This window comes from Micropterus salmoides, unplaced genomic scaffold (genome assembly GCF_014851395.1).
Source record: "Micropterus salmoides isolate LMB-PRFRI ecotype aquatic unplaced genomic scaffold, ASM1485139v1 Ms_hic_scaffold_18, whole genome shotgun sequence".
In the NCBI taxonomy this organism is placed as follows: domain Eukaryota; kingdom Metazoa; phylum Chordata; class Actinopteri; order Centrarchiformes; family Centrarchidae; genus Micropterus; species Micropterus salmoides.
The window spans coordinates 5,572,055-5,598,620 of NW_024040928.1; the positions used below are offsets into that span (position 1 = coordinate 5,572,055).

The following is a 26,566-nucleotide window of genomic DNA, read 5'->3' on the forward strand; positions in this document are numbered from 1 at the left end:
TCCCATTAGGTCCACCCATTGTTTATGAATACCTCATTTCTGTTGAGTTGAACATCTCAGATGTGACAGAAGTAAATCAACTGAGGACCATTCTGAGCAGCATCACTTACCCCGTCAGCATCAACAACCACATACAGATCTCTGATGTCAGCATTTCTACAGGTAATCTAAGAATGAATAAACATGTAATGGAAATCATTGCAAAGTATGTCAACAATCTTACATTTCCTGTGCTAATGGTTTTGTTTCATAATGATTTTCTATGTAGTTTGTTACCCAAGTGGTACAACATTCCAATGCAGATGTGAAGAACAGTACCGTTGGCCTTGTCATATGTGTTCTACTTTTGGCAAATGTGATGATATATTGGACAACACTTGTGGATGCATCAATGCCATTCCTCCAGATGGGGTTTATTGCCAGTCTGTTGATCAGTACAGTAAGCAAGTTTTGAAATAATCATGTGGAAATAAGCAGACAATGGTAGAAGTGTCAGTGCTATGATACTTTTCTCTTGTCCTCCTTCCAGACTTTACAGCTTGTCCTGTGACAACACCCTCTCCTTCACCAACAAGTAAGACTCAGACTAAGACAGTGCTAAATAAATCAGCAACAAAGAATTATACTGAAATAGAGACTTCAGATCAAACATCTACTTATTAAATTATACATTATTTCTTTTAAAATCTCCCAATAGGTCCACCCATTGTTTATGAATACCTCATTTCTGTTGAGTTGAACATCTCAGATGTGACAGAAGTAAATCAACTGAGGACCATTCTGAGCAACATCGGTTACCCCGTCAGCATCAACAACCACATACAGATCTCTGATGTCAGCATTTCTACAGGTAATCTAAGAATGAATAAACATGTAATGGAAATCATTGCAAAGTATGTCAACAATCTTACATTTCCTGTGCTAATGGTTTTGTTTCATAATGATTTTCTATGTAGTTTGTTACCCAAGTGGTACAACATTCCAATGCAGATGTGAAGAACAGTACCGTTGGCCTTGTCATATGTGTTCTACTTTTGGCAAATGTGATGATATATTGGACAACACTTGTGGATGCATCAATGCCATTCCTCCAGATGGGGTTTATTGCCAGACACTGTCAGGTAAGAGCCTCCTATGAATCACTTTTATGCCTCAGTTATATTGAAGATATGTCCACTTGCTGTTTATTTATTTTATTTTTTCCAAACAGATCTCTTGATTTGCCCAGCTCCTTCAGATGGTATGAAATACTAATGTATTTTCAGACTTGCATTATTTGTTACGTATTTATTCCAAACTAAAGTAATTGAAAATACCACAAAGTTTTTGGTTATAGCTATTTTTACTCAACTTACACACTCTGATTCATTGAGCTTATGATATGTGATCTAAGCTATGACAATTAAAATGCACAAGGCTTTGCAGTCTTTGTTGCTGTCATTTTTTAGTATTTCAGCAGTTTAAGTGTTACTGTTTTCTTAAATCACAGAGACCACAACTGTTGCAACAACACAAAACACTACTGCAGTCTTATCAACCCCTACTGTCATAACAGGTATGTTGTAATAATCACATACAGTACTGTGCAAAGGTTTTATGCAAGTGTGGAAAATATGTTGTCAAGTAAGAATACTTTCAAAAATGGACATGTTAAGAGAATATATTTATCAATTAAATACATACGAAGTGAGTGAACAGAAGAAAAAGAAAAGTCCTGAACACAACAACACCCCAAAATCGTCCTTTCATATTCAAAACCTGTTAATACAACAAATATGCACACTACAAAAGCTGTAACAAAACCAACAACAATAACCTTCAAATTCTTATAAAAATATTATTAAATTGCTCTTCCTAGTTCTAATACAGCAGTTAGTTTTTAAGTGTTATTTATGGGACAGACTTGTGTAGTAAACATGCTGCAAAATAACGTAAGTCATATCCTTAAATAATACGGATTCTATTGTCACTAACACATTATGAACAACAACATTTTGAACAACTATTGATACAACAAAATAGCCACACCTTTACCAACAACTGTCGTTACCAGTATGTTTGTAGAAATAAGAGATGGGTAACACTCCTGTGGTTAAGATTTTTTAACTACTTAATGTTTAAATTTAAATGTTTAAATGATCTATGAAATTAAACTTTTCTTCAACACCAACAACATTTACAGCAAATAAGGTTTTTAAAATAAGGGTATGAGTTAATTAAGTAAAATTCTTTCTTGAATTATATTTTTTGTTTAATGATATTAAAATCACATTTTAGACACATCGTCTACAATAACAGTACATCTAAACACTAATTCAAACTACAGCAAGACCTACAGAGTTGGTGTCAGAAAACATTCAACTGTCAACATATTTGAATACTGCAACAGCCACAGCTACACCAACGGCTCACGATGGACATATATGTTTTAAACAGTAAATTTAGAAAGAAAGTAATTGTTCTGGGCTTGAATATTTTGGTCTTTCATTGTCTGCAATAATACATGATGATAACATACACAATAACTACAGTATTGTGACAACACATCTCAACACCACTACACCTACAATTACAATGACTTTTAATGATGGTCTTCCTTTCCTTTTTTTTTTTACCAAGGCATTTAGTATTAGGTTAAGTTTATGTGACACACCTTTGCAGTAACATTTAGTAAATGTTTAGAGTAAGAAATATGAGCTTGAATCATGTGGTTTTGTTGAATTGTCTTTGCAGGCTATTAACAATTCAACAATCTAAACATGCTATTAAATTTTGTCAGTAATTTTTCTTCAGTTGGACAATTTCACTTTTCAGTTTAAAATGCATAATTATAAAATGGTCTTTACACATTGTAATGTAAATTATGTTTTACTGAATAACTATTTACTGTGTTTTACTATGTTATGGCCATAAAAAGAAACACCAATAGCTGAAACACCTCCAAACACCACGTCACCAACAAGTGAAGTTACAAGTATGTTTTTAGAAATAAGGGATGGTGTAACATTACCCAATTAAATATTTGTACAAAATGTCTTAGCAATTTTATACTATGCATTGTTTTTTCATAGATTTAACATTTTTACAGGTATAAACACTACAACAGCTGCAACTCTAACAGCAATTATAACAAGTTAGTGCTTTAAAATAATAATAATAAAATAAGTTTTTCTACAATTTATTTTCTTTATCAGATGTTACATCTCAGTTAAACACACAAAATTGTAATTTTTTTCATTTTTTAACAGCAGTTGCTACAACAGGTCTGAACACAACAGTTACCACAAAACCATCAATTGTATCAAGTAAATTTACAAATAAATTATAAAAAAAGATGTCTATCAGATGTTACTTCTCAGTTAAATACACAAAATTAAACATTTTTCTTTCCAGATTCAACAAAAACAGCTACAACAGATGTGAACACAACAGTTACCACAGCACCAACAAGTACATGTTTAATATACTGTATACGTTTGTTACAGTATAGCATCTGATGTTTTTGTTTTGTCTGATGAATTGTTTTGTTCTATTTCATAAAGGCTTCACCCTCTAAGGCTATTGCTATTGGGTTTACCCCTTTGTGAGCATGTGCAGCACTGAAAAAAGCTTTGTCTACGCCCACCCGCAATGTGGGCCTCTATCACGTTGTCACATTGTGAATATGTGCGAGATGCCAGAGCATCCATGCGGGTGTGCGGCGTCTGCGAAACAGCATTCACCCTGCTGATGGACCTCCATCCCTGATGCAAGGCATGCCTCGAGCTGGAACATGATGGCCGTGTGCTCACCCCCGGCTTGCGTTGTCCATACAGTGCCCACCTCTCTCCCGAGAAGAATCAGCAACAGGATGAAGAGGTGTGGGAGCCCACACACTTGAAGTTGATCTGATGGAGCAGTTGTCAGATGACTCAGCTCCTTACATCCGCGGGTCCACCAGCAGCTCCCCGATCCCCCCGTTTCAACTTCCGGTGGACAATGGCCTTGACACAGCTGGCCGTTCCCCCAGCCCAGGAACTGGCCAGCATTCTCTGGGGGTAACTCTCGTTCATTCCTGGTTAGGAAGAAATCGTGGGGGGAATAAGGCCCATCCTCGATCTGTCGTTATTTAACAGAGCAATTATACAGACCTTTGTGCATGTTGACAATAAAACAGCTGTTGTGTGTGCCAGGGGGACTGGCTCACCTCTATCGACCTTTAGGACGCATACTTTCATGTTCCCGTCGTCCCGGAACACAGAAAGTTCCTGTGCTTCTCCTTCCAGGGCGCTCACTGGCCCCGTGCACTTTCTCCAAGTGTGTTTAGAGGGCTCTGGAGCTGTTGCAATGGGAGGGTATCAGGGTCTTGTTCTATTTGGACGACCTGCTGCTGCGCAGATGTTCAGGCTCATCGCAGTGTCGTCTCACAGCCTGTAGTGGTCAGTCATAACATGCAAATAAGCATCACTTTATGTCCGTGGTAAGATCCAGATCTGGCACAGGTTTGGCATGGCAGAAGTGGACCTGTTTGCCAACCAAGAAAACGCTCAGTGAGCCCTGTGGTTCTCAATGAGCTCGCAGGATGCCCCCCCCATGAAGGGTGGACGCCTTTGCGCAGCCTCTGTGGCCCAGTCCTGCTGTCGGGTCGGCCCCTATATGTCTATCTGCTGAGAGGCTGCACTTGGAGGGTTTGGGTCTTTCACAGGAGGTGGTGTGCACCATCCAGGGTTTGAGAGCCGCCTCCACTCGGTCTTCGTATTCTGCCAAGTGGTCAGCGTTCCAACTCTGGTCTGGACCATGGCTGGATCCGGTGACATGCTCGCTGCCTGGTGTGCTCTCATTCCTCCAGCTGCTGATGGATAGAGGGCTGCCGCCATCTCATCCAGTCAGACGGTACTCGTTCACCCACTTGTGAAGCATTTCCTGAAAGGGGTGCGGGGACACAGACCTGTGTAACACCCTGCAGCTCCTCAGTGGGATTTGGCACTGGTTTTATGCGCTCTGTCTAAAGCCCCTTTCGAGCCTTTGGAGAATACGGACCTGAAATTCCTTTCAGCCAAGGTTGCCTTGCTATTGGCTCTGACATCGGCAGAGAGGGTAAGCGATCTGGCTGCCCTCTCTGTGGCCCCTTCATGTCTTAGGATCCAAGGTGACTGCAGTTCGGCTGTCCTGTGTCCTAATCCTGCCTTTATGCCCAAGAGCATCACCAGCTCTTTCAGGTCCAGAGTGATTTCCCTCACAGTCTTCAGTACTGACTGTTCTGTCTGAATGACACACCTCTGTGAGTGTGCAGTGAGTCTCCTTCTCACTGGACGGTGAGGTGAGAGCTGCTGCTTGCATTAGCCCTGCCCTGTCCGCAGCTGTACTCTTACAGTGCGTTACCTTTGTCTGCGCTTGTATAGCTGCAGGGCACTGGTTGGTTTATTGTGTTGGCTCTGGACTTGATGGTACCATACAGGTCCAGTGAAGCTTTGACTCATCCTGCTTCTCCTCTAACCCAATAGCGGTAGCCTTAAGCTGCTTGCACACTGTCCCGACAAATGCCGACCAACTCCAACTATTGGATCAGTGTGCGCTGTCAGTGTCAGTCGGATGGAGTCTTTAGAGTTTGATGTGTCTAGTTGGGTTGGGTCAGGTCGTAGAAAGTCGGACCAATGTGCACCGTTTTCCCACAAACCACAACATTCTGAGAGTATTCTCTTGACAACTTAGCCTATACTTGCATGCGGAACGTCAGTGCAGAGGTTAGCAAAGTGTCCATTACTTTCTTCTCTCTCTCTCAATGACAACGGACCTGTCTGTGAACAGCCCCTCCACTTCGGGCACAATCTTAATCACAACATGCGCAGGAGGAAGCGACAGGCGTCGTGCCGAAAAGTGATCACCCACCAAAAACTGATTGTCCTCCGCGGGAGCGTGCACAGCATGTTAAAGCTGTAATGCCCAGTATCTATACATCTATAGCTGGTTTACCTGTATCAAACAGTCATAACATGCAAATAAGCATCACTTCATGTCCGTGGTAAGGTATGTCTTTGTGAAACATTTTTTCTTGTAATGGAATAATCACAGTTGAAGTTTATCAGGCCTGACAAAACGTTATTATAGGCAATAAAATTAGCCTATTTTTACCGATGAAATTTGTGTTTGGAAGGCCTATGTTTAATATCCTTGTTTGGAAAACAGACTGTAGTTTTAATTGACATGATTCACTGCTGGGTTAGGCTATAAATAAAATAAAGGAAGTGTCTTTCTTGCAATTATACTCATGACATTAATTTTGCTTGCTCTGTGCCAGCCAATCCACCTTTTTACCAGTTAAAATATATAGTTTGTAGTATTCCAATCCATTTTATTTATATAGCACATTTAAAAAGCAAAGGTTTACAAAGTGCTGAACAAGAAATAAAACAAAAACTCATATAAAATATATAGAAACACATAAAACAACAATACTACACAGCTCTCATGCTGGATTAAAAGCCAGGGAATACAAGTGGGTTTTGAGACAGGATTTAAAACATTCGAGGGTCGGGGCCAATTTGACCATTTCCACAGTTTAGGGGCTGCTGCTGAAAAAGCACGGTCACCCCTGGTTTTTAACCTAGTTTTTGGAGCGACCAGCTGAGGTTGGTCAGTAGATCTAAGTGACCATGGCGGGGTGTAGACTTGTAAGAGGTCTGAGATGTAGTGAGGTGCCAACCCGGTCAGTGATTTAAAAACAAACTATAAGATCTTAAAATGTATTCTAAAATGGACCAGGAGCCAGTGAAGCGAGGCCAGCACTGGTGTAATGTGTTCATGCTTGCGAGTTCCAGTTAAAAGACGAGCGGCCGAGTTTTGTACTAACTGTAAGCTTGAAAGAGAGGTTTGGTTAACTCTAATGTAAAGTGCATTACAGTAGTCCGAGTAGACGAGTTGAGATAAAAGCATGAATCACATGTTCAAAGTGCTTACGAGATAAAACAAGTTTGATTTTAGATAAAAGCCTCAGGTGATAAAAACTGGATTTAACAACATTATTTATCTATTTATCAAGTTTAAAACCATTGTCTATTTTCACACCCAGATTTGTCGCCACGGGTTTCACATATTGTTGCAGGTAGCCCAGGTCAACAGAAAGGATATCACCGGCCCGACTGGGTCTAAACACAATGGCCTCAGTTTTATCTTCATTTAGATTAAAAAAGTTAGAAGCCATCCAGGCATTATAATCTTTTAAACACTCTAGTAGAGGTACGAGGGAGTTTCCACCACTTTTGAGGGGCAGATATATTTGGGAGTCGTCCGCATAGAAGTGGTAGGAGACGCCATGCTTTCTAATTATGCTTCCTAGGGGGAGGAGATACAGGGAAAAAGAGAAGTGGTCCAAGAATTGAGCCCTGTGGAACACCACAAAGAAGGGTTGCAGTAGATGAGTCCCCAAGCTTTACTGAAAATCATCTCCCAGAGAAATAGGACTTAAACCACTGCAAAGCAGTGTCCCTGATGCCAACACAGTGCTCTAGACGAGAGATAAGAACCGCATGGTCTACTATGTCAAATGCGGCGGTGAGGTCTAAAAGCACTAGTATGGTAGAACTACCAGAGTTAGTGGTTAATAAGGTCATTAAAAACTCTTAAAAGTGCAGTTTCAGTGCTGTGAAATACTTTAAAACCAGATTGAAAAATCTCAAAAATACCATGTACATCTAAAAAAGACTGCAGCTGTAGAACTATAGTCTTCTCTAAAATTTGAGATAAAAAGGAAGCTTCGAGATAGGTCTGTAGTTGGATAAAACTGAGGAATCCAGATTTCTTTTTTTAAATCAGGGGTTCCACAACTGCTTCTTTGAAATATTTTGGGACGACACCTGCTGCCAGACTACTATTGATGATTTTTTGGAAATTTGGGCCAATTGTCTCCCAGGCTTCCTTAAAGAGGCGAGGGGGCATAGTGTCAGTGGGACAATGTGTAGACAAAGCTTTTCAGTGCTGCGCAGGCCTAGATTCAACATCGTTTTTACAACAGATATAAACACTACAACAACTGGAAATCCAACAGCAATTATGACAAATTAGTGCTATAAAATAATTCTTACAATATTTTAGAATTTTTTTTGCAATTTATTTCTTTATCAGGTGTTGCCTCTCAGTTAATACACAAAAAATTTTACATTTTTCTTTCCAGATTCAACAACAGCTGCTACAACAGGTATAACCATAACAGTTACCAAAACATCAACAAGTAAGTGTTTAATACATTATATGTTTGTTAGAGTATGGCATCTGATGTGGGCTTGAATTGATTGAAGTGTTTTTTTATTGTGTGTATTGAGATATGTTTGAAAATAAAATTTTAATTTATTTTAACTTGAAGGATTTTACTTTTTTGAACTCGAATTTCAAAACATGTTCTTTTCACATCTATTGCTACAGCAGCTACAACACCAACAACAACTTGTTAAGAATGTGGCTTCGTGTTCATGTTTTTTCCTGTTTTAGTCTGTTTTCATGGGTTTAGTTTTGGGTTCTCGGTTTCTGTAAGTTTTATTTGATTTTGTCATGTTTGGAGTTTGTGTTTCGTAGCTTAGTTTTTTCTTTTGTTCATTCACATGTTTAAGTTTACTTAGTATCTGTCTTGTCTCGTCTTATTTCTTAGTCCTGCGTTTTAGTTCTGTACCTCAGTTCTTAGTCCTATGCCTTAGGTCATGTCCTAGTGTTACTCCTGGTGCCTGTACCACAAAGGGAGTTCAAAATACCCAGTATATATGTTTTATATTAAAATTTAGTATTTCAATATCCCTACCAAACTGCTCATAATATTCAGCCTCACATAAGAAAATTAAAACCCATTTATTTTAACAGCTGCGGCAGGCTGTGTGAAATGGACTGGGTAGAAAATAAAAAATATTAAACACATTTGAAAGCGGTTAGTAGGCTACTGTAAAAACCTCTAGGCAACAATAGCCTAAAGATTATATCGCTATGGCCTACAAGAGTTTCTCGGTATCACCGCAGCTGTCATGAGATAAGGCTGAGTTTAGTGGCAGGGAGCTGAGGTGTGGAGCCAAATGCAGACACTAAACAAGGCTAGATCAGCTTGCAGATTTATTCAAACAAAGGCAGTCACTTACAGGAATGTCCAAAAACAGAAGGCAAGATAATCCAAACAGGGGAACAAATCCAAACGACAGAGTAATCCGAAAATCAAGGGAATAATCCAAAAAAACAGACACCATGCAGGAACAGGCAACAACAGACAAAGACTGAACAGAACTGATGGCTTAAGTACACAGGCAAACGAGCAGGGAGGGAAGCACAGCTGAAACACATCAGGTAATCAAACAACAGGAAACAAAACTAGACAAGGACACATGAGAACTGAACATTACAAAATAAAACAGGAAGTAAGGCATGTGGGAACACACAAGGACACAGTTACCAAAGTAAAACAGAAAATAGGGAACAACTGGATAACAGAAAAAAAACAGGGCAGGTGAACAGAGACAGGACCTATTTATTTTGTTTTAATAAAACTTTATTTTGAACTGCTACCTCCTGTTGTGTTGTCTGTATTTGGGTCCACACGTAAGACTGCACTCAACTACCCACATTACAAAAATGTAACAAGAACCAACAATGTTATGCAAAATATATATGTCATAATAAAACCCACTATAGGGAATCATTAGAATACAAATTGTGAAGAAACTATAAATGATCTGCCATTTTGAGAAAATTGTGAGTATTTATACTCACGTTTAAACTGTTTCATTTTCAGGCAGCAGTGTAACCAATCAAAATACCACAATTGGCTCTAATACATCAGATGTTTCCCATTCCGTAGCTCCAACCACAGCCTTCACAATGACTACCAGTACCGAGGCTACTACCCCTGTTCCCACCGAGACCAGTGCCAGCACAAATGCTACGAGTACCCTTTCAACAGCCAGTGCAACTACTACTACACCTGCAGTTACAACACCACCTACTAATACAACTGTTACAGGTATTGTTTCATTGACAAAATGGGGTAAGGAGGCACTTTGGATTCCCCTATGATCCATCCAAATGATATCTTACATTATGGATTACATTCACCTTTTATCAGATGAACACCACTGTTGGCATTGTGCCATTTGGTGGCTAATATTTCTATACAATTTCAAACTCAAACATGATGCTAATTGTACTACAGAGGATTGTTGCATTGGGTGAAGGACGAAGCAACGGAATTTAAGTTGCTCTTCGGTATAGGCATAGACGAGGACAGAAAGAATTGTGAATTTCAGGCACTAGAAAGTGAAACATTAATTAAAAAGCTTTAATTATAACTTTACCCAGTGTATAGATTCAGAGTCCATTGATTTCTTCTGGCAGTCCCTGAGCATGATGTTTGTGAAGTGTTGTGGTTTCGGACAGAACGGACCCAAACGCAATGCTTGTTAGTTTGCAAAAGAGGTTTATTGAGGGGAAAAAAGGGAGAGGAGAGACGGGAGGTGAAAAGGGTTAAGTTGGACGCCGGTGGGTGCGGAGGGCCGAGGAGCTGGCGGGGCTGGCAAGGCTCAAGTGAGGCGACCGAGAGGGGGCAGGAGGCCGAGGCAAGAGGGGCGAGGAGCGTGGAGGGAAGCCGGGGGAACGCCGCGGAGGCGAGGCGAGGGGTGAAGGCAGGTAGGCAAGCCCAGCTGACTGAGTGGATGGCGGAGGTGAGTGGACCTGGCGGGGAGAGAGAAAAGACAGGGTTAGTTTCGGGAGACAACAGGTCAGAGAACGAGGTATCAGAGGGCTTAGAACGCAGAAGTGGCACCATGACTGGAGTGACGACGATCAAGCGGAGATGGAGTGGAGAACCAGGGTAGAAATACTGTTGAAGATGAGGCTGATGGCTGGCAGGTGTGGCCGGCGGAGGTGGAGGTTGACGAGACACAGGTGCGGATCGTCAGCCGGGCTCCGGGGCGGAGAGGGAGAGAGGACACAGAGGGAGAGGGGAGGAGACACGGGGCAGAAAACAGAAATGCGAGACAAAGGAAAAAGAAACAAAAGAGCACAGGGCACTCACCGTCAGCCGGGCTGCCACCGCAACAGTGAAGTTCAAAATCATTAACGTAATTTGGGGCAGGAAAAGAGAAGAGATGCATCTACATAATTTGTGAGGACAGCATGTTCACTTATTTTATAAAGATTTATTAATTATAGTAACATTTAAACTGTTACATTTTCAGCTACTAGTGTAACCAGCCAAAATACCACAATTGGCTCTAATACATCAGATGTTTCCCCTTCCGTAGCTCCAACCACAGCCTTCACAATAACTACCAGTACCGAGGCTACTACCCCTGTTCCCACCGAGACCAGTGCCAGCACAAATGCTACGAGTACCCTTTCAACAGCCAGTGCAACTACTACTACACCTGCAGTTACAACACCACCTACTAATACAACTGTTACAGGTATTGTTTCATTGACAAAATGGGGTAAGGAGGCACTTTGGATTGCCCTATGATCCATCCAAATGATATCTTACATTATGGATTACATTCACCTTTTATCAGATGAACACCACTGTTGGCATTGTGCCATTTGGTGGCTAATATTTCTATACAATTTCAAACTCAAACATGATGCTAATTGTACTACAGAGGATTGTTGCATTGGGTCAAGGATGAAGCAACGGAATTTAAGTTGCTCTTCGGTATAGGCATAGACGAGGACAGAAAGAATTGTGAATTTCAGGCACTAGAAAGTGAAACATTAATTAAAAAGCTTTAATTATAACTTTACCCAGTGTATAGCTTCAGAGTCCATTGATTTCTTCTGGCAGTCCCTGAGCATGATGTTTGTGAAGTGTTGTGGTTTCGGACAGAACGGACCCAAACGCAATGCTTGTCAGTTTGCAAAAGAGGTTTATTGAGGGGAAAAAAGGGAGAGGAGAGACGGGAGGTGAAAAGGGTTAAGTTGGACGCCGGTGGGTGCGGAGGGCCGAGGAGCTGGCGGGGCTGGCAAGGCTCAAGTGAGGCGACCGAGAGGGGGCAGGAGGCCGAGGCAAGAGGGGCGAGGAGCGTGGAGGGAAGCCGGGGGAACGCCGCGGAGGCGAGGGGAGAAGGCAGGTAGGCAAGCCCAGCTGACTGAGTGGATGGCGGAGGTGAGTGGACCTGGCGGGGAGAGAGAAAAGACAGGGTTAGTTTCGGGAGACAACAGGTCAGAGAACGAGGTATCAGAGGGCTTAGAACGCAGAAGTGGCACCATGACTGGAGTGACGACGATCAAGCGGAGATGGAGTGGAGAACCGGGGTAGAAATACTGTTGAAGACGAGGCTGATGGCTGGCAGGTGTGGCGGGCGGAGGTGGAGGTTGACGAGACACAGGTGCGGATCGTCAGCCGGGCTCCGGGGCGGAGAGGGAGAGAGGACACAGAGGGAGAGGGGAGGAGACACGGGGCAGAAAACAGAAGTGCGAGACGAAGGAAAAAGAAACAAAAGAGCACAGGGCACTCACCGTCAGCCGGGCTGCCACCGCAACAGTGAAGTTCAAAATCATTAAAGTAATTTGGGGCAGGAAAAGAGAAGAGATGCATCTACATAATTTGTGAGGACAGCATGTTCACTTATTTTATAAAGATTTATTAATTATAGTAACATTTAAACTGTTACATTTTCAGCTACTAGTGTAACCAGCCAAAATACCACAATTGGCTCTAATACATCAGATGTTTCCCCTTCCGTAGCTCCAACCACAGCCTTCACAATAACTACCAGTACCGAGGCTACTACCCCTGTTCCCACCGAGACCAGTGCCAGCACAAATGCTACGAGTACCCTTTCAACAGCCAGTGCAACTACTACTACACCTGCAGTTACAACACCACCTACTAATACAACTGTTACAGGTATTGTTTCATTGACAAAATGGGGTAAGGAGGCACTTTGGATTGCCCTATGATCCATCCAAATGATATCTTACATTATGGATTACATTCACCTTTTATCAGATGAACACCACTGTTGGCATTGTGCCATTTGGTGGCTAATATTTCTATACAATTTCAAACTCAAACATGATGCTAATTGTACTACAGAGGATTGTTGCATTGGGTGAAGGACGAAGCAACGGAATTTAAGTTGCTCTTCGGTATAGGCATAGACGAGGACAGAAAGAATTGTGACTTTCAGGCACTAGAAAGTGAAACATTAATTAAAAAGCCTTAATTATAACTTTACCCAATGTATAACTTTAGAGTCCATTGATTTCTTCTGGCAGTCCCTGAGCATGATGTTTGTGAAGTTCCATATCCTAAACGTAATCTGTGGCAGGAAAAGAGCAGAGATGTATCTACATAATTTGTGAGGACAGCATGTTCACTTATTTTATAAAGATTTATTAATTATAGTAACATTTAAACTGTTACATTTTCAGCTACTAGTGTAACCAGCCAAAATACCACAATTGGCTCTAATACATCAGATGTTTCCCCATCCCTAGCTCCAACCACAGCCTTGACAACGACTACCAGTACCGAGGCTACTACCCCTGTTCCCACCGAGACCAGTGCCAGCACAAATGCTACGAGTACCCTTTCAACAGCCAGTGCAACTACTACTACACCTGCAGTTACAACACCACCTACTAATACAACTGTTACAGGTATTGTTTCATTGACAAAATGGGGTAAGGAGGCACTTTGGATTGCCCTATGATCCATCCAAATGATATCTTACATTATGGATTACATTCACCTTTTATCAGATGAACACCACTGTTGGCATTGTGCCATTTGGTGGCTAATATTTCTATACAATTTCAAACTCAAACATGATGCTAATTGTACTACAGAGGATTGTTGCATTGGGTGAAGGACGAAGCAACGGAATTTAAGTTGCTCTTCGGTATAGGCATAGACGAGGACAGAAAGAATTGTGACTTTCAGGCACTAGAAAGTGAAACATTAATTAAAAAGCCTTAATTATAACTTTACCCAATGTATAACTTCAGAGTCCATTTATTTCTTCTGGCAGTCCCTGAGCATGATGTTTGTGAAGTTCAAAATCCTAAACGTAATCTGGGGCAGGAAAAGAGAAGAGATGTATCTACATAATTTGTGAGGACAGCATGTTCACTTATTTTATAAAGATTTATTAATTATAGTAACATTTAAACTGTTACATTTTCAGCTACTAGTTTAACCAGCCAAAATGCCACAATTGGCTCTAATACATCAGATGTTTCCCCATCCCTAGCTCCAACCACAGCCTTGACAACGACTACCAGTACCGAGGCTACTACCCCTGTTCCCACCGAGACCAGTGCCAGCACAAATGCTACGAGTACCCTTTCAACAGCCAGTGCAACTACTACTACACCTGCAGTTACAACACCACCTACTAATACAACTGTTACAGGTATTGTTTCATTGACAAAATGGGGTAAGGAGGCACTTTGGATTGCCTTATGATCCATCCAAATGATATCTTACATTATGGATTACATTCACCTTTTATCAGATGAACACCACTGTTGGCATTGTGCCATTTGGTGGCTAATATTTCTATACAATTTCAAACTCAAACATGATGCTAATTGTACTACAGAGGATTGTTGCATTGGGTGAAGGACGAAGCAACGGAATTTAAGTTGCTCTTCGGTATAGGCATAGACGAGGACAGAAAGAATTGTGACTTTCAGGCACTAGAAAGTGAAACATTAATTAAAAAGCCTTAATTATAACTTTACCCAATGTATAACTTTAGAGTCCATTGATTTCTTCTGGCAGTCCCTGAGCATGATGTTTGTGAAGTTCCATATCCTAAACGTAATCTGGGGCAGGAAAAGAGAAGAGATGTATCTACATAATTTGTGAGGACAGCATGTTCACTTATTTTATAAAGATTTATTAATTATAGTAACATTTAAACTGTTACATTTTCAGCTACTAGTGTAACCAGCCAAAATACCACAATTGGCTCTAATACATCAGATGTTTCCCCATCCCTAGCTCCAACCACAGCCTTGACAACGACTACCAGTACCGAGGCTACTACCCCTGTTCCCACCGAGACCAGTGCCAGCACAAATGCTACGAGTACCCTTTCAACAGCCAGTGCAACTACTACTACACCTGCAGTTACAACACCACCTACTAATACAACTGTTACAGGTATTGTTTCATTGACAAAATGGGGTAAGGAGGCACTTTGGATTGCCCTATGATCCATCCAAATGATATCTTACATTATGGATTACATTCACCTTTTATCAGATGAACACCACTGTTGGCATTGTGCCATTTGGTGGCTAATATTTCTATACAATTTCAAACTCAAACATGATGCTAATTGTACTACAGAGGATTGTTGCATTGGGTGAAGGACGAAGCAACGGAATTTAAGTTGCTCTTCGGTATAGGCATAGACGAGGACAGAAAGAATTGTGACTTTCAGGCACTAGAAAGTGAAACATTAATTAAAAAGCCTTAATTATAACTTTACCCAATGTATAACTTTAGAGTCCATTGATTTCTTCTGGCAGTCCCTGAGCATGATGTTTGTGAAGTTCCATATCCTAAACGTAATCTGTGGCAGGAAAAGAGAAGAGATGTATCTACATAATTTGTGAGGACAGCATGTTCACTTATTTTATAAAGATTTATTAATTATAGTAACATTTAAACTGTTACATTTTCAGCTACTAGTTTAACCAGCCAAAATACCACAATTGGCTCTAATACATCAGATGTTTCCCCATCCCTAGCTCCAACCACAGCCTTGACAACGACTACCAGTACCGAGGCTACTACCCCTGTTCCCACCGAGACCAGTGCCAGCACAAATGCTACGAGTACCCTTTCAACAGCCAGTGCAACTACTACTACACCTGCAGTTACAACACCACCTACTAATACAACTGTTACAGGTATTGTTTCATTGACAAAATGGGGTAAGGAGGCACTTTGGATTGCCTTATGATCCATCCAAATGATATCTTACATTATGGATTACATTCACCTTTTATCAGATGAACACCACTGTTGGCATTGTGCCATTTGGTGGCTAATATTTCTATACAATTTCAAACTCAAACATGATGCTAATTGTACTACAGAGGATTGTTGCATTGGGTGAAGGACGAAGCAACGGAATTTAAGTTGCTCTTCGGTATAGGCATAGACGAGGACAGAAAGAATTGTGACTTTCAGGCACTAGAAAGTGAAACATTAATTAAAAAGCCTTAATTATAACTTTACCCAATGTATAACTTCAGAGTCCATTGATTTCTTCTGGCAGTCCCTGAGCATGATGTCTGGGAAGTTCAAAATCATAAATGTAATTTGGGGCAGGAAAAGAGAAGAAATGCATCTACATAATTTGTGAGGACAGCATGTTCACTTATTTTATAAAGATCTATTAACTATAGTAACATTTAACAGTTGGCTCCACAACATCAGATGTTTCCCCATCCCCAGCTCCAACCACAGCCTTCACAACAACTACCAGTACCAAGGCTACTAACACTGTTCCCACTGAGACCAGTGCCAGCACAAATGCTCCGAGTACCCTTTCAACAGCCAGTGCAACTACTACTACTACAGGTGCAGTTACAACACCACCTACTTCTACAACTGTTACAGGTATTGTTTCATTGACAAAATGGGGTAAGGAGGCCCTATGGATCGCCCTATGATCCATCCAACTGATATCTTACATTATGGATTACATTCACCTTTTATCAGATGAACACCACTGTTGGCATTGTGCCATTTGGTGGCTAATATTTGTATACAATTTCAAACTCAAACATGATGCTAATTGTACTTACCTTTAATCAGACACACACCACTAGGGCTGTGCAATTTATTTTATTTGGATCACAATTTAAATTTTGTTCATCGAAATAAAACAATTATTGTGACACATGCTATTTCACAATAACACTTTGTTTTGCGTTATAAATCCACCGCACCCTTTCCTTTATTCCTTTATCCAAATTATAACTTATTATACATTTTCAAACTCAAACTTGATGTTATTTTTACCACAAAGGATTGCTGCATTGAGTCAAGGAAGAAGCAATGGAAACTCAGTTACTCTTCACTTATTTATGAAAAAAATAAGTATGCTTACTTCTTTTAAATAGCTTAATTTACAAGTGCAGCCTCAAAGAATTCCCTTTTATCATGCAAGCTTGATAAACGTTTTGGCTTCTTCACAAATACAAAGGTATGAGCTAATTATGCTCAATTCACATTCTGTCAAAATTAAATTTTTAAATTTAATTAATTTTGGATATCATGCATCGCTGGCTACCACAATTCACTATTACTGCAACTTTGTTATTATTAAAAATACTTAATCTGCAGTAACTTTTTGAAAGGTGTATCAATTGATTAATTGAGTAGTGATAGTGGAGCTAAGGATGCTGAACAACCAGTTTGAGGAAGACTTACCTGCTTTTTTAGTGTGGAAAGTGAATGTTGAGGGAACAGAACCAATAGATTTCTTTATGCATCTATTTCCCAACGATCTGATGAATGAAATACACAAAGATATTTGTAGGAATTAATATTGCCATATTATACCTCAGATACCCAAGATCAAGAATGTACTGGTTTTTCAGAGGAAGGGCTTCGTCTTGATTTGGTAGCAAACAGATTTGAGGACCCCTCCGATAAGGTTTGGCCCTGGAAACCACTGGTCCAAGCTACCGAAACAGAAAATGCAAACAAAGTACATCTGTGTACAATGTCTTGTGGCTTTGAGCTCTGGGTGCTTTGCCAATTTTCATTGCCATAGACAATATTATTATATATTTTTGTAGAAAATGTTAATTGGACAAATATACTGTTCAACGCGGGGAGGTAGGGAGGGGCTGAGGAGTCAAGAGTAAGGATCAAGGAGTAGAAGGAGAGAGGATAGAGGCCCAGGAGTCAGGAGCGAGGTTTTAGCATTGAACAGTATTAGAATATGTTATATAAAATATGTGCACATTAGTTTAACAGCATGAAAATGTAGTTTTCACACAATATATAACTGAATTCATTAGTTTGTTAAATACATATTTCTTCAGTTGAAAACTCAAACACATGTTGTCCACCCGAGTTTTTAGCTATTTCAAGTTTTGTTTTTCATGCCTAAAGAGCAATAAAAACACAAAAATCCTGACTGAAGCTGCCATGCATAAGGGCTAAAAACCTGAGAAAGTGAACATGTTACTTGTTGGAATTAAATTCAGATAGACCAAGGGTGGCTCTTTGCAAATCTCATCTGGTTGATTCTGGCAGTTGTGGAGGCATTTCAGTAGGTGTTACGTCATCTGTTACCCTCACTCTGCACTGTTCTTTAATAAAACCTTACATTTAGGCCTTCAAAAGGAAAAAAATAGTGCTTAAAAAAGCACCTGAAAGTCTTTGAATTTCATTTTGTAATGTCTGTATGAACACTGTAACAAGTGTAGTGTGGACAAAGCAAATGTTTGATCGCTTTTCTATTTTTTATAACGTTACCTTCACTTCACCTGGTTCAATGTCTCCACCGCGACCGATTTCTGCTCTGCTGTCTGGTGTGTGTGTGTAGTAGCTGAGCCCTGTCTTCGGTCAAGCACACAGAGAGGACAGAGATGCTAGTGCAACCTTAATGACAGCAAAATATGGTATGGAACTCTGAGCATAGTTTCCCCCCCCCCCCCTTTTCATTTGGCGAAGGCGCTGGGGAAATAATATTCAGTGCCTAAGTATGAGATTTGCAAATGAGAGTACAAATTTACCCATGCCTTTTTTTTAATCAGCTGACCCCGGGGCGGCTCCCTATTTATCTTATTATGAGAAGTGTAGAAATATTTTCAGTTCATTATGAAACTGTGGCTGGTTGCCACAGTCTGGGTAATTAATGTGTATCACTTGATAATGTATAGCTTTGCTCATGTTTTTCATCTTTTTTAAATAAACAGGATTCAAAGTGGAAATGTCAATCAAATTAAACAAGGAATACACAGCAGAATTAAATAATACAGAAAGTTCTACATACAAGGAGCTTAAATCAAGGATTAATTCAGTCGTAAGTACACTGTTAAGACCATACAATTCAAACTTGTATTTTAAGTTCTTCGTATTCTTATGCTAACATCCTTAACCATGTCTCTCCCACAGTTAATGGAGCAGTATAAAGGAATAACAGGGTTTATCGATGTTGTTGTGACGGGATTGAGGTATGATAATTCTGGCATTAAAAACATTTAGAGTACCTACCTAAATACCTACACATTTTACTTCACATCTCAGGCTTTTGTTTTTTCTTACAGAGAAGGAAGCATAATTATAGACTTTGTTGTTCAGACATCACAAGTTAATCCGAATGAAGTGGCTAAAGCAAATTCAAATCTCGTAGAAGCAATGCGGCCTATTGCCCCTGTCATTGGCTCAGTTACTGCATTTTACAACAGTAAGTTCAAAAAAGCTAGAAGTTTATTACTTTTTGTTTTAACTTCATTGAATTCTTAACCGATCTCTAACTTTCTTCAAAGGTTCAACTCCAATCACCTTTCCAAAACTCACTTATACTGGCAGCCCCATGACGCTGACGTGTGGCCCCCCTCCTGAAAACATTAATGTGGGACAAATTTTGGGTTTTGAGTGGAAATTTAAAGAATTGGAAATTAACGACAATGAAAGGATTAAAATAACTCTTTCTAACATGACGTCTATGCTTACAATTAAAAACACCATCCTTCCAGATATTGGTAAGTCACAGCTAGTTGAAATCAGGAACCAAGAAATCATTAAACAATTTGGATAATACAGTAGTTACTCAAGTGTAAAGCATAAAGCTGGGTTCTACATTCCATGATACTGTGAAATGAGTTAATTTCCAGAATATTGTGAAAAAACGTGAACTTTGTCTTTTCCTGTTTAAAGTGACAATTCTCTGAATTGACTTTTGAAGGTGACAGAGACATGACTCATTCTGCCTTTTTCATCATTATATCCATATTACAAATAGGAGACCATTGTTGCTACTGCAACTTACATTAAATGTACTGAAAGCACCAACAGTCATGTACAAATATTGTCAATGTATCAGTATCAGAATGTTGAGTCACAGCTATAGGGAAATACTGATATATTTACAATTATCCATTTTTCTTCATTTTACAGTATACCAATGCAATCATTAACACTTATTTATCTTATTCACAGGACGTTACAAATGTACTCTGAGGAGCAAAGTAATGGAATTCCTTCAAGAAGGAGTTTTAACAGGAAATGAAATCAAACAAGCTCCCATTCTGAGGCTACAGAGTAAAGTTAATGTTAAATGCGAAGAGGGAAAGATACAAAAACTTCAGTGTTGCGTGCAGTCCTCCTATAAAGTGAAGTGGTTTCAAAACACAACTGTTTTACAATTTAGTAAGTATGAACTGACATTGAAAACTCCTCTATCTGTTGAGAAGTTGGACACAGCCATTAATAGTTTATCTAAATAATGCTGTTCGCAGATCCTAGTGATACAGAAGAAAATCACTGCATCATCCATGATTACAAGCTAGAAAGCTGCACCGGATCAAAGCCAACAGAAATACATTTCACATGTAAGGTAGACAATCCACAGGGTTATGAAATGACAACAGCAATGACCATTTTCAGAGAAGGTAAGAGCAACACTTGAAATGTATTGTTCCTTTTTACTTTTTATTTCTTTAACACTGACTATTTCACTCTCAAGATGTGACATGTAATGATACTGTGTATGGGACTGGACGAGCACATGACATATCAAGCATAGGATGTGATAAAGGTCAAGAGGGGCGCAAGTCTGCAGTCTGTCAGGAAACAGGAAAGTGGAAACTTTGGGAGGACACCTGCATCATAACAAATATCAAGGAATTATTAATTTTTTCAAAGGTAGGTGATCTGGGTATAACAAATCAACCCCATCAGAAAATTTTTGAAACATACAGTATACCATACAGACAAATATTACTTATTCACACCAAATCAGTAATGCTATGTCACCAAAATTGTGAAATTTAAGTGTGTGAGTGTGAACAATTGAGTTCGAACTAAATATACAGATCAGCTGAGCTCTGATGCCACCAAATCCGTTATATCTCCTCTCTTTTTCCTGTTAGCAAAAAGCAGTTTATTAAATATCCAGGTACTGTTGCAGCTTCTCATTGTTAGAGTGACAAATGTCACAGGTGACATGTCATGTCAGCTGTCACTGATTAATGGTAATTAATTTAGTAATTTCATGAGAAGCCAATATTTTTGTCTGTTGTCTATACACAGCCACATATCATGTGTGAGGGAAAAAACTCCTCTCTGTAACACAGCTACTATCACAAGTGGACTAGTGTTTTTGTAGTTCCAAAAATTCCAACAGTGAAACAAAGTGATCTCCCAGTTAAACTTTTATTCATATCATATGAATAGTTTCAGTGTATCATCTTCAGAGATTTGAATCAGAACCTTCAGTATTTGCATGAAGAAGCTTGTGAAAGAATGTCAGATTTAGTAGCTACAGCTGTTACGTCAATGGGTTTGATACATGTAATCAACATTAAAGTAAATATGGTATTGGACTCTGGATATACCCAACATTGAAGGACTGGGCAAGTGTTTCTGGTGACCCCGTAGAAATCTCTGCATTTGCCATGAATAGTTTGCAATCTCAAATGCATAAAATGTAGTGTCAAAACGGTTTGTGTTTTGTGTGCGTGCTTCATTCTTTCAGGATTTGACTGAGAAGGAAGTGCCTGAATTTGTGGGAAATCTATATAAAACTGTCCAGGACAAAAATGTTGCGGAGTCATCTGCAACCATATCAGCTATTGTTGACATCTTAAACAACATAGCAAATGTTTCCACTGTTGTCAATGAATCTGTCATGCAGGTAGGTTAAATCTTCTCTACCGTAGCCTCCTAGTAAAGGATGTATGTGTTGTGTCAACAAATGTACTTTCTGACTCTCTCATGAGGCTGTACTCTCACAATCAAATGTCTCTTCATTTGCAGGATATACTTAACACTGTTGATTTCATCATTGGTAATGATACAGCAGAGTCCTGGGTAGTTCTTAATTCAAATAAAACCAGCAATGCAAGCTCAGTATTACTGGGTTCACTGGAGGCTCTGTCTGATGGGTTGGTCGGGGAGTTTGCCATTAAGACTGAACAGATCCGGCTCAACAGAACCGCGTTTAACAACTCCTTCAGGGCAGATCTGAGCTCCAGCATTGTCATAGATATCCCAAACACCAACATTAACAACGTCTTTATCACCACCATCACCTTCACCAACCTCAGTAATGTTATGCCAGCACGGAACTCCAGCTTTGACACCAGCCTCTTCAACACCACCAGCAATGAAACTGTCATCAATAATACCATCAATGCTGCTGTGGTGCTAGTCCAAATTAATGCAACAATTCCGAAAGTCACTCTGAGCTATGGCAAGCTAAACAAATCCCTGTCACTAAACCCTCAGTGCGTCTTCTGGAACTTCACGCTCTATGATAATCTGGGTGCTTGGGATGATAAAGGGTGTAAGTTTGTTTCTGACATAAACAACATCGTAACCTGCAGTTGCAACCATTCCACCTCCTTCTCAATTCTGATGGCAACGGACGTCCCTCCAGAACTGAAAGATGCCTTGGATATAATCACTTACATTGGAGTAGGGATATCTCTGGCAAGCCTAGTTATATGTCTCATAATTGAAGGATATGTTTGGAAAACCATTACGAGAAATAGCACTGCTTTCATGCGCCATGTTTCCATCGTTAACACTGCCCTGTCTCTGTTGATCGCTGACATCTGTTTCATCATTGATGCCTCTATTGCCAAGAACACCCTTGAAAACCCAGTTGGGCCATGCAGCACAGCAACATTTTTTACGCACTTTTTCTACCTTGCTCTGTTCTTTTGGATGCTTGCGTCAGGCCTTCTGCTCCTTTATCGGACAGTCATGGTCTTCTCCCACATGTCTAAGTCAACCATGTTGGCCATTGGCTTCAGTTTAGGCTACGGGTGTCCTCTAATTATAGCCGTTATTACGATCGCTGTTACAGCACCAGGAAAAGGATACATCAAAAGATCGGATGCTTGTTGGCTCAACTGGACTGAGACAAAAGCCCTGCTGGGCTTGGTAATACCTGCCTTGACCATAGTTTTCATTAATATTTTTATTGTAATTGTGGTCTTGTTCAAAATGCTGAGAAGAGGTGTGGGGGATGCAGCCCATACAGAAGAAAAGCACACGCTGGTGGTCATTACAAGGTGTCTGGTGATTTTGACTCCTTTATTTGGACTGACCTGGTCTTTGGGAGTGGGAACCATGGTATCGTCAACAAATAAAGGAATTCACATTGCCTTTGCATTCTTCAATTCACTACAGGTAATTTCATCCATCCATTTGCATACAAGGTTGTACTTTGAAGGCAATGTTTTTGTGTAATAAAACATTTGGTGTTTTTCTTTTCAATGATAAAGAATTGTACATCTGTCTTTCCTCAGGGAGTCTTCATTTTAGTATTTGGGACACTATTTGATTCAAAGGTATGTCAAAAAATATTTTAAATTTTTTTGAAATTTACTGCTTCTTTGCTGAGAGTTAAATGAGAAGATTAATATGACTGGCAGTAGTGGAGGAAGAATTCAAATCCTAGCAGTTGTAGTAAAGATAACAATACCAAAATGTAAAAATACTCCATAATGACTTACCTGCAACTTCCACATGGCACGGCGGCAGCAGTATTGTGGCCATTCTAGACAATGCTTGTGGTTCCTATTTTTGACGGAAGCTGCATCAAGCTGCACAGAAGAGATTGAATCGGGTAGAAGGTCAGGCACAGAAAGGCATAGAGAATCTGGTCAATTTTCAAAGTAGAACACCCTGTGCAGACTCCCGATTGTAAATCATCAATAAACACAGTTAAAATACACCATTTAACTATGTAGCCTAATTAACCATTGTAGAAGCACAACTATCAAGCACTAATTACCAAATCAACACAATCTAAACTTAGCTGCTCTCAACAGGCCTAGTAGAAGCACAAAAAGGACAATTTAACGACAAGCAAACAACGTACTCGGCTCCTGAAACGCTTCTGAAATGCTTGCAGTGGAAGTCCTGAGGATAGAGCAAAATCGCAGCACAGCCGGAACGCGGCTCAGACGTTCCATGTGGAAGTCCGGATTAATGTTCTACATAAGTGGTATATAGAGTGGAATCAATCTTCAAATTTTAACTCTTGCCAAGAAAGCGAAAAAAAGTCTATTTCTTAAAATGTCTTGCTAAATATTTCCCAAATTGCAGTAGTTAAATACTATTGTTTTTGACATGAACTTGATTGTGCCTGTAGATCCTTTCTATCCTCTCAAGGAAATTACTTACATCAAGCACAGACTCTAATCCAACAAAAGTAAGTGATTTTTAACATCCTAAAACTATTGCATGGACTTTGGACTTCCTGTACAGAAATGATTACATTAAATAACAATTTTTGCCTGCAATCACTTCATTTTAAACATATTCATTTGTTTCTACTATAGCGTTCTCTCAGTGGACTAAACTGGATGAGTCGATTTCACAGAAGAAGAAGTAAGCTGTTGTTTTGGTTAGTAGCTTTTCTGTTTATTGGAATTAGCAGTCTGATACAATTTATTTTTCTTTCAGATATCTACCGTGTGTCTGAAGCCGCAAACTCAAACAGCACTGGTTCAACTGAGTCCTTCATCAATATATGATTCAACACATACAATTTATTTTACAACTAATTCAAAAGGTCTCCCAGTTGTTGTAAAAATCAGTACATAAACCGAAACTGTTTTGTATAACAAACTTAAATTCCCTGGGAAAATATTGTACAAGCTGATGGAACAAACATAGTCAGTTTTGAAACCAGAGAGAAAATAGTGTGGTATCAAACAAACCGATCTTTGCATGGTCATGTTAATTTTCTAGTTTCAATAATGAGAAGTCCTAGGAAGTCACGTTTGACATTTTCTAAATGTAAATTTCCCTGAAACAATATGGTGACTGAAACTGTAACATGGCATTTTTGTTGCCTCTTGCTGCTAATTGTAGCTGGCTTAGTGTAAAGTCTAGTGCTGCTTTGTTTGGTAACAGAGACTGAATCAGTGACTGTGTAGGGTAATGATGAGTTACTATTTTAATCTACACTGAAGTAGTGACTAGTTTTTAGGTTTTTCATGATTTGGTTAACAAGTTATCCATACTCTGAACGGGTGGGCTTAACCAGGATGTGGTCTGGACAAACCAGAAGTTGCTACAGTTATTAGAAAACTATTAACAGAACACTACATTTAAGTCCTATAATAAAATCACAGTCTGTTGCCTTTGTGCCAGGAAATCTTCTGCATATTGGTGTGGAATAACACGTGCAATGTCACAAGCATAGCACTGCTATAATATACTGACAATGTTGTTTTCTTAATTTAATTGTTTATTTAACATTTGGCCCAAAGCTAATGTGCTGGTAAAAAATTACATTCAATTAAGGCAAGAACTGGTACTGCAATGAAATAAGGCTATACTCTTCATTGAAACCCCAGATGTGCTTGTTAAATATTAAATGTGTACAGTTCATTGAGTTGTTAATGAACAGTAGATGTATTTTTTAATTCTAAATAAAAATTCTTTATCTTTACAAGAAGCTTAAACTACCTCAAAATGTTTTTATCCCATATTGTTTACTACTGTAAATTGTCAATCTGTCACCATTAACAGACAAATGTTGCCTGTTCCATTTCGTATAGGGTTTGCCCTCTAAGGCCCCATCGACTCTACTCTGTTTTTGTTTAATGCAAATACAATCTCCATCCACTCCAGCATTTCAGAGTTGATCTCCGTCTATATTAAAACGCACATCTAGTGGCCGTTCATGTTCACAGGGCATGCGTGTGCCGGTGTAAACATGAAGCAGATAATCTATTCTGCAGTCACAGAAGATTTGGCGAAAGAATAAAGCACTACAGATGAAGAACCACACAAGATTTTATTTTGCATGGACCGATAATGAGCTGGGACTGTTACTGAATACAACACAGGAGTTAAAAGCGACTGTGGCAGCGGAAAACAGACTGGGAGTCATCGCAAAGTAAATACGGCAACATGTAAGTGTAGGCTATAAGTGTTCTTTGCACAGTACAAAATATTTTTATTAAAATACCAAGTCAAAAACTGTCAGTAGCATTGTGTTTCTGCTTTGCATGACTTATGAGACCCAATCAGAGAGCCAAATGTGAGTGTCTGCGTCATCGTTTCTAAAGTCCACCATTTTTTCCTGTCCGCACTAAAACGCTCTTAGGAGTTTTAAAATGAAAACGGGGTCGGCAGCAATTTCAAACTTCTCTGTTTTAGGTCTTTGTTTTCGCCATTTTAGTCTGGACAGGAAGTGAAAATGTAGCAAAAGGTCTTCGTAATAAAACAAAAAGGCAGTTGTGTGAATGGGGCCTAAGGCTATCACTAGTGGGTTTATCCCTTGTGTGCATGTGCAGCACTGAATAGCTTTGAATACGCCCACCAGCGGGGTTGGGCCACAACTACGGTGTCATCCTGTGTAAAAGTAGTCGTGAGACCTGGTAGTGGGCTTAAATT

General features: G+C 39.7%; 1 protein-coding gene across 1 annotated transcript in view; it reads left to right on the forward strand.

Moving 5' to 3' along the window:
- The window catches only part of LOC119909320, a 46,625-nt gene extending 20,529 nt beyond the window's left edge, over window positions 1-26,096 (forward strand). The window contains 30 exon segments of the mRNA XM_038727505.1: window positions 10-162; window positions 269-439; window positions 530-574; window positions 698-850; window positions 957-1,121; window positions 1,211-1,240; window positions 1,490-1,555; window positions 3,394-3,450; window positions 8,150-8,206; window positions 9,809-9,970; window positions 11,250-11,411; window positions 12,686-12,847; window positions 13,441-13,602; window positions 14,196-14,357; window positions 14,951-15,112; window positions 15,706-15,867; window positions 16,382-16,543; window positions 18,898-19,004; window positions 19,097-19,155; window positions 19,249-19,388; window positions 19,471-19,686; window positions 20,144-20,353; window positions 20,443-20,595; window positions 20,670-20,848; window positions 21,681-21,839; window positions 21,962-23,341; window positions 23,461-23,502; window positions 24,309-24,368; window positions 24,499-24,547; window positions 24,623-26,096. Coding sequence (XP_038583433.1) covers window positions 10-162; window positions 269-439; window positions 530-574; window positions 698-850; window positions 957-1,121; window positions 1,211-1,240; window positions 1,490-1,555; window positions 3,394-3,450; window positions 8,150-8,206; window positions 9,809-9,970; window positions 11,250-11,411; window positions 12,686-12,847; window positions 13,441-13,602; window positions 14,196-14,357; window positions 14,951-15,112; window positions 15,706-15,867; window positions 16,382-16,543; window positions 18,898-19,004; window positions 19,097-19,155; window positions 19,249-19,388; window positions 19,471-19,686; window positions 20,144-20,353; window positions 20,443-20,595; window positions 20,670-20,848; window positions 21,681-21,839; window positions 21,962-23,341; window positions 23,461-23,502; window positions 24,309-24,368; window positions 24,499-24,547; window positions 24,623-24,693 — 5,018 coding nt within the window. The 3' untranslated portion in view covers window positions 24,694-26,096.
- Window positions 26,097-26,566: the final 470 nt, after the last annotated feature.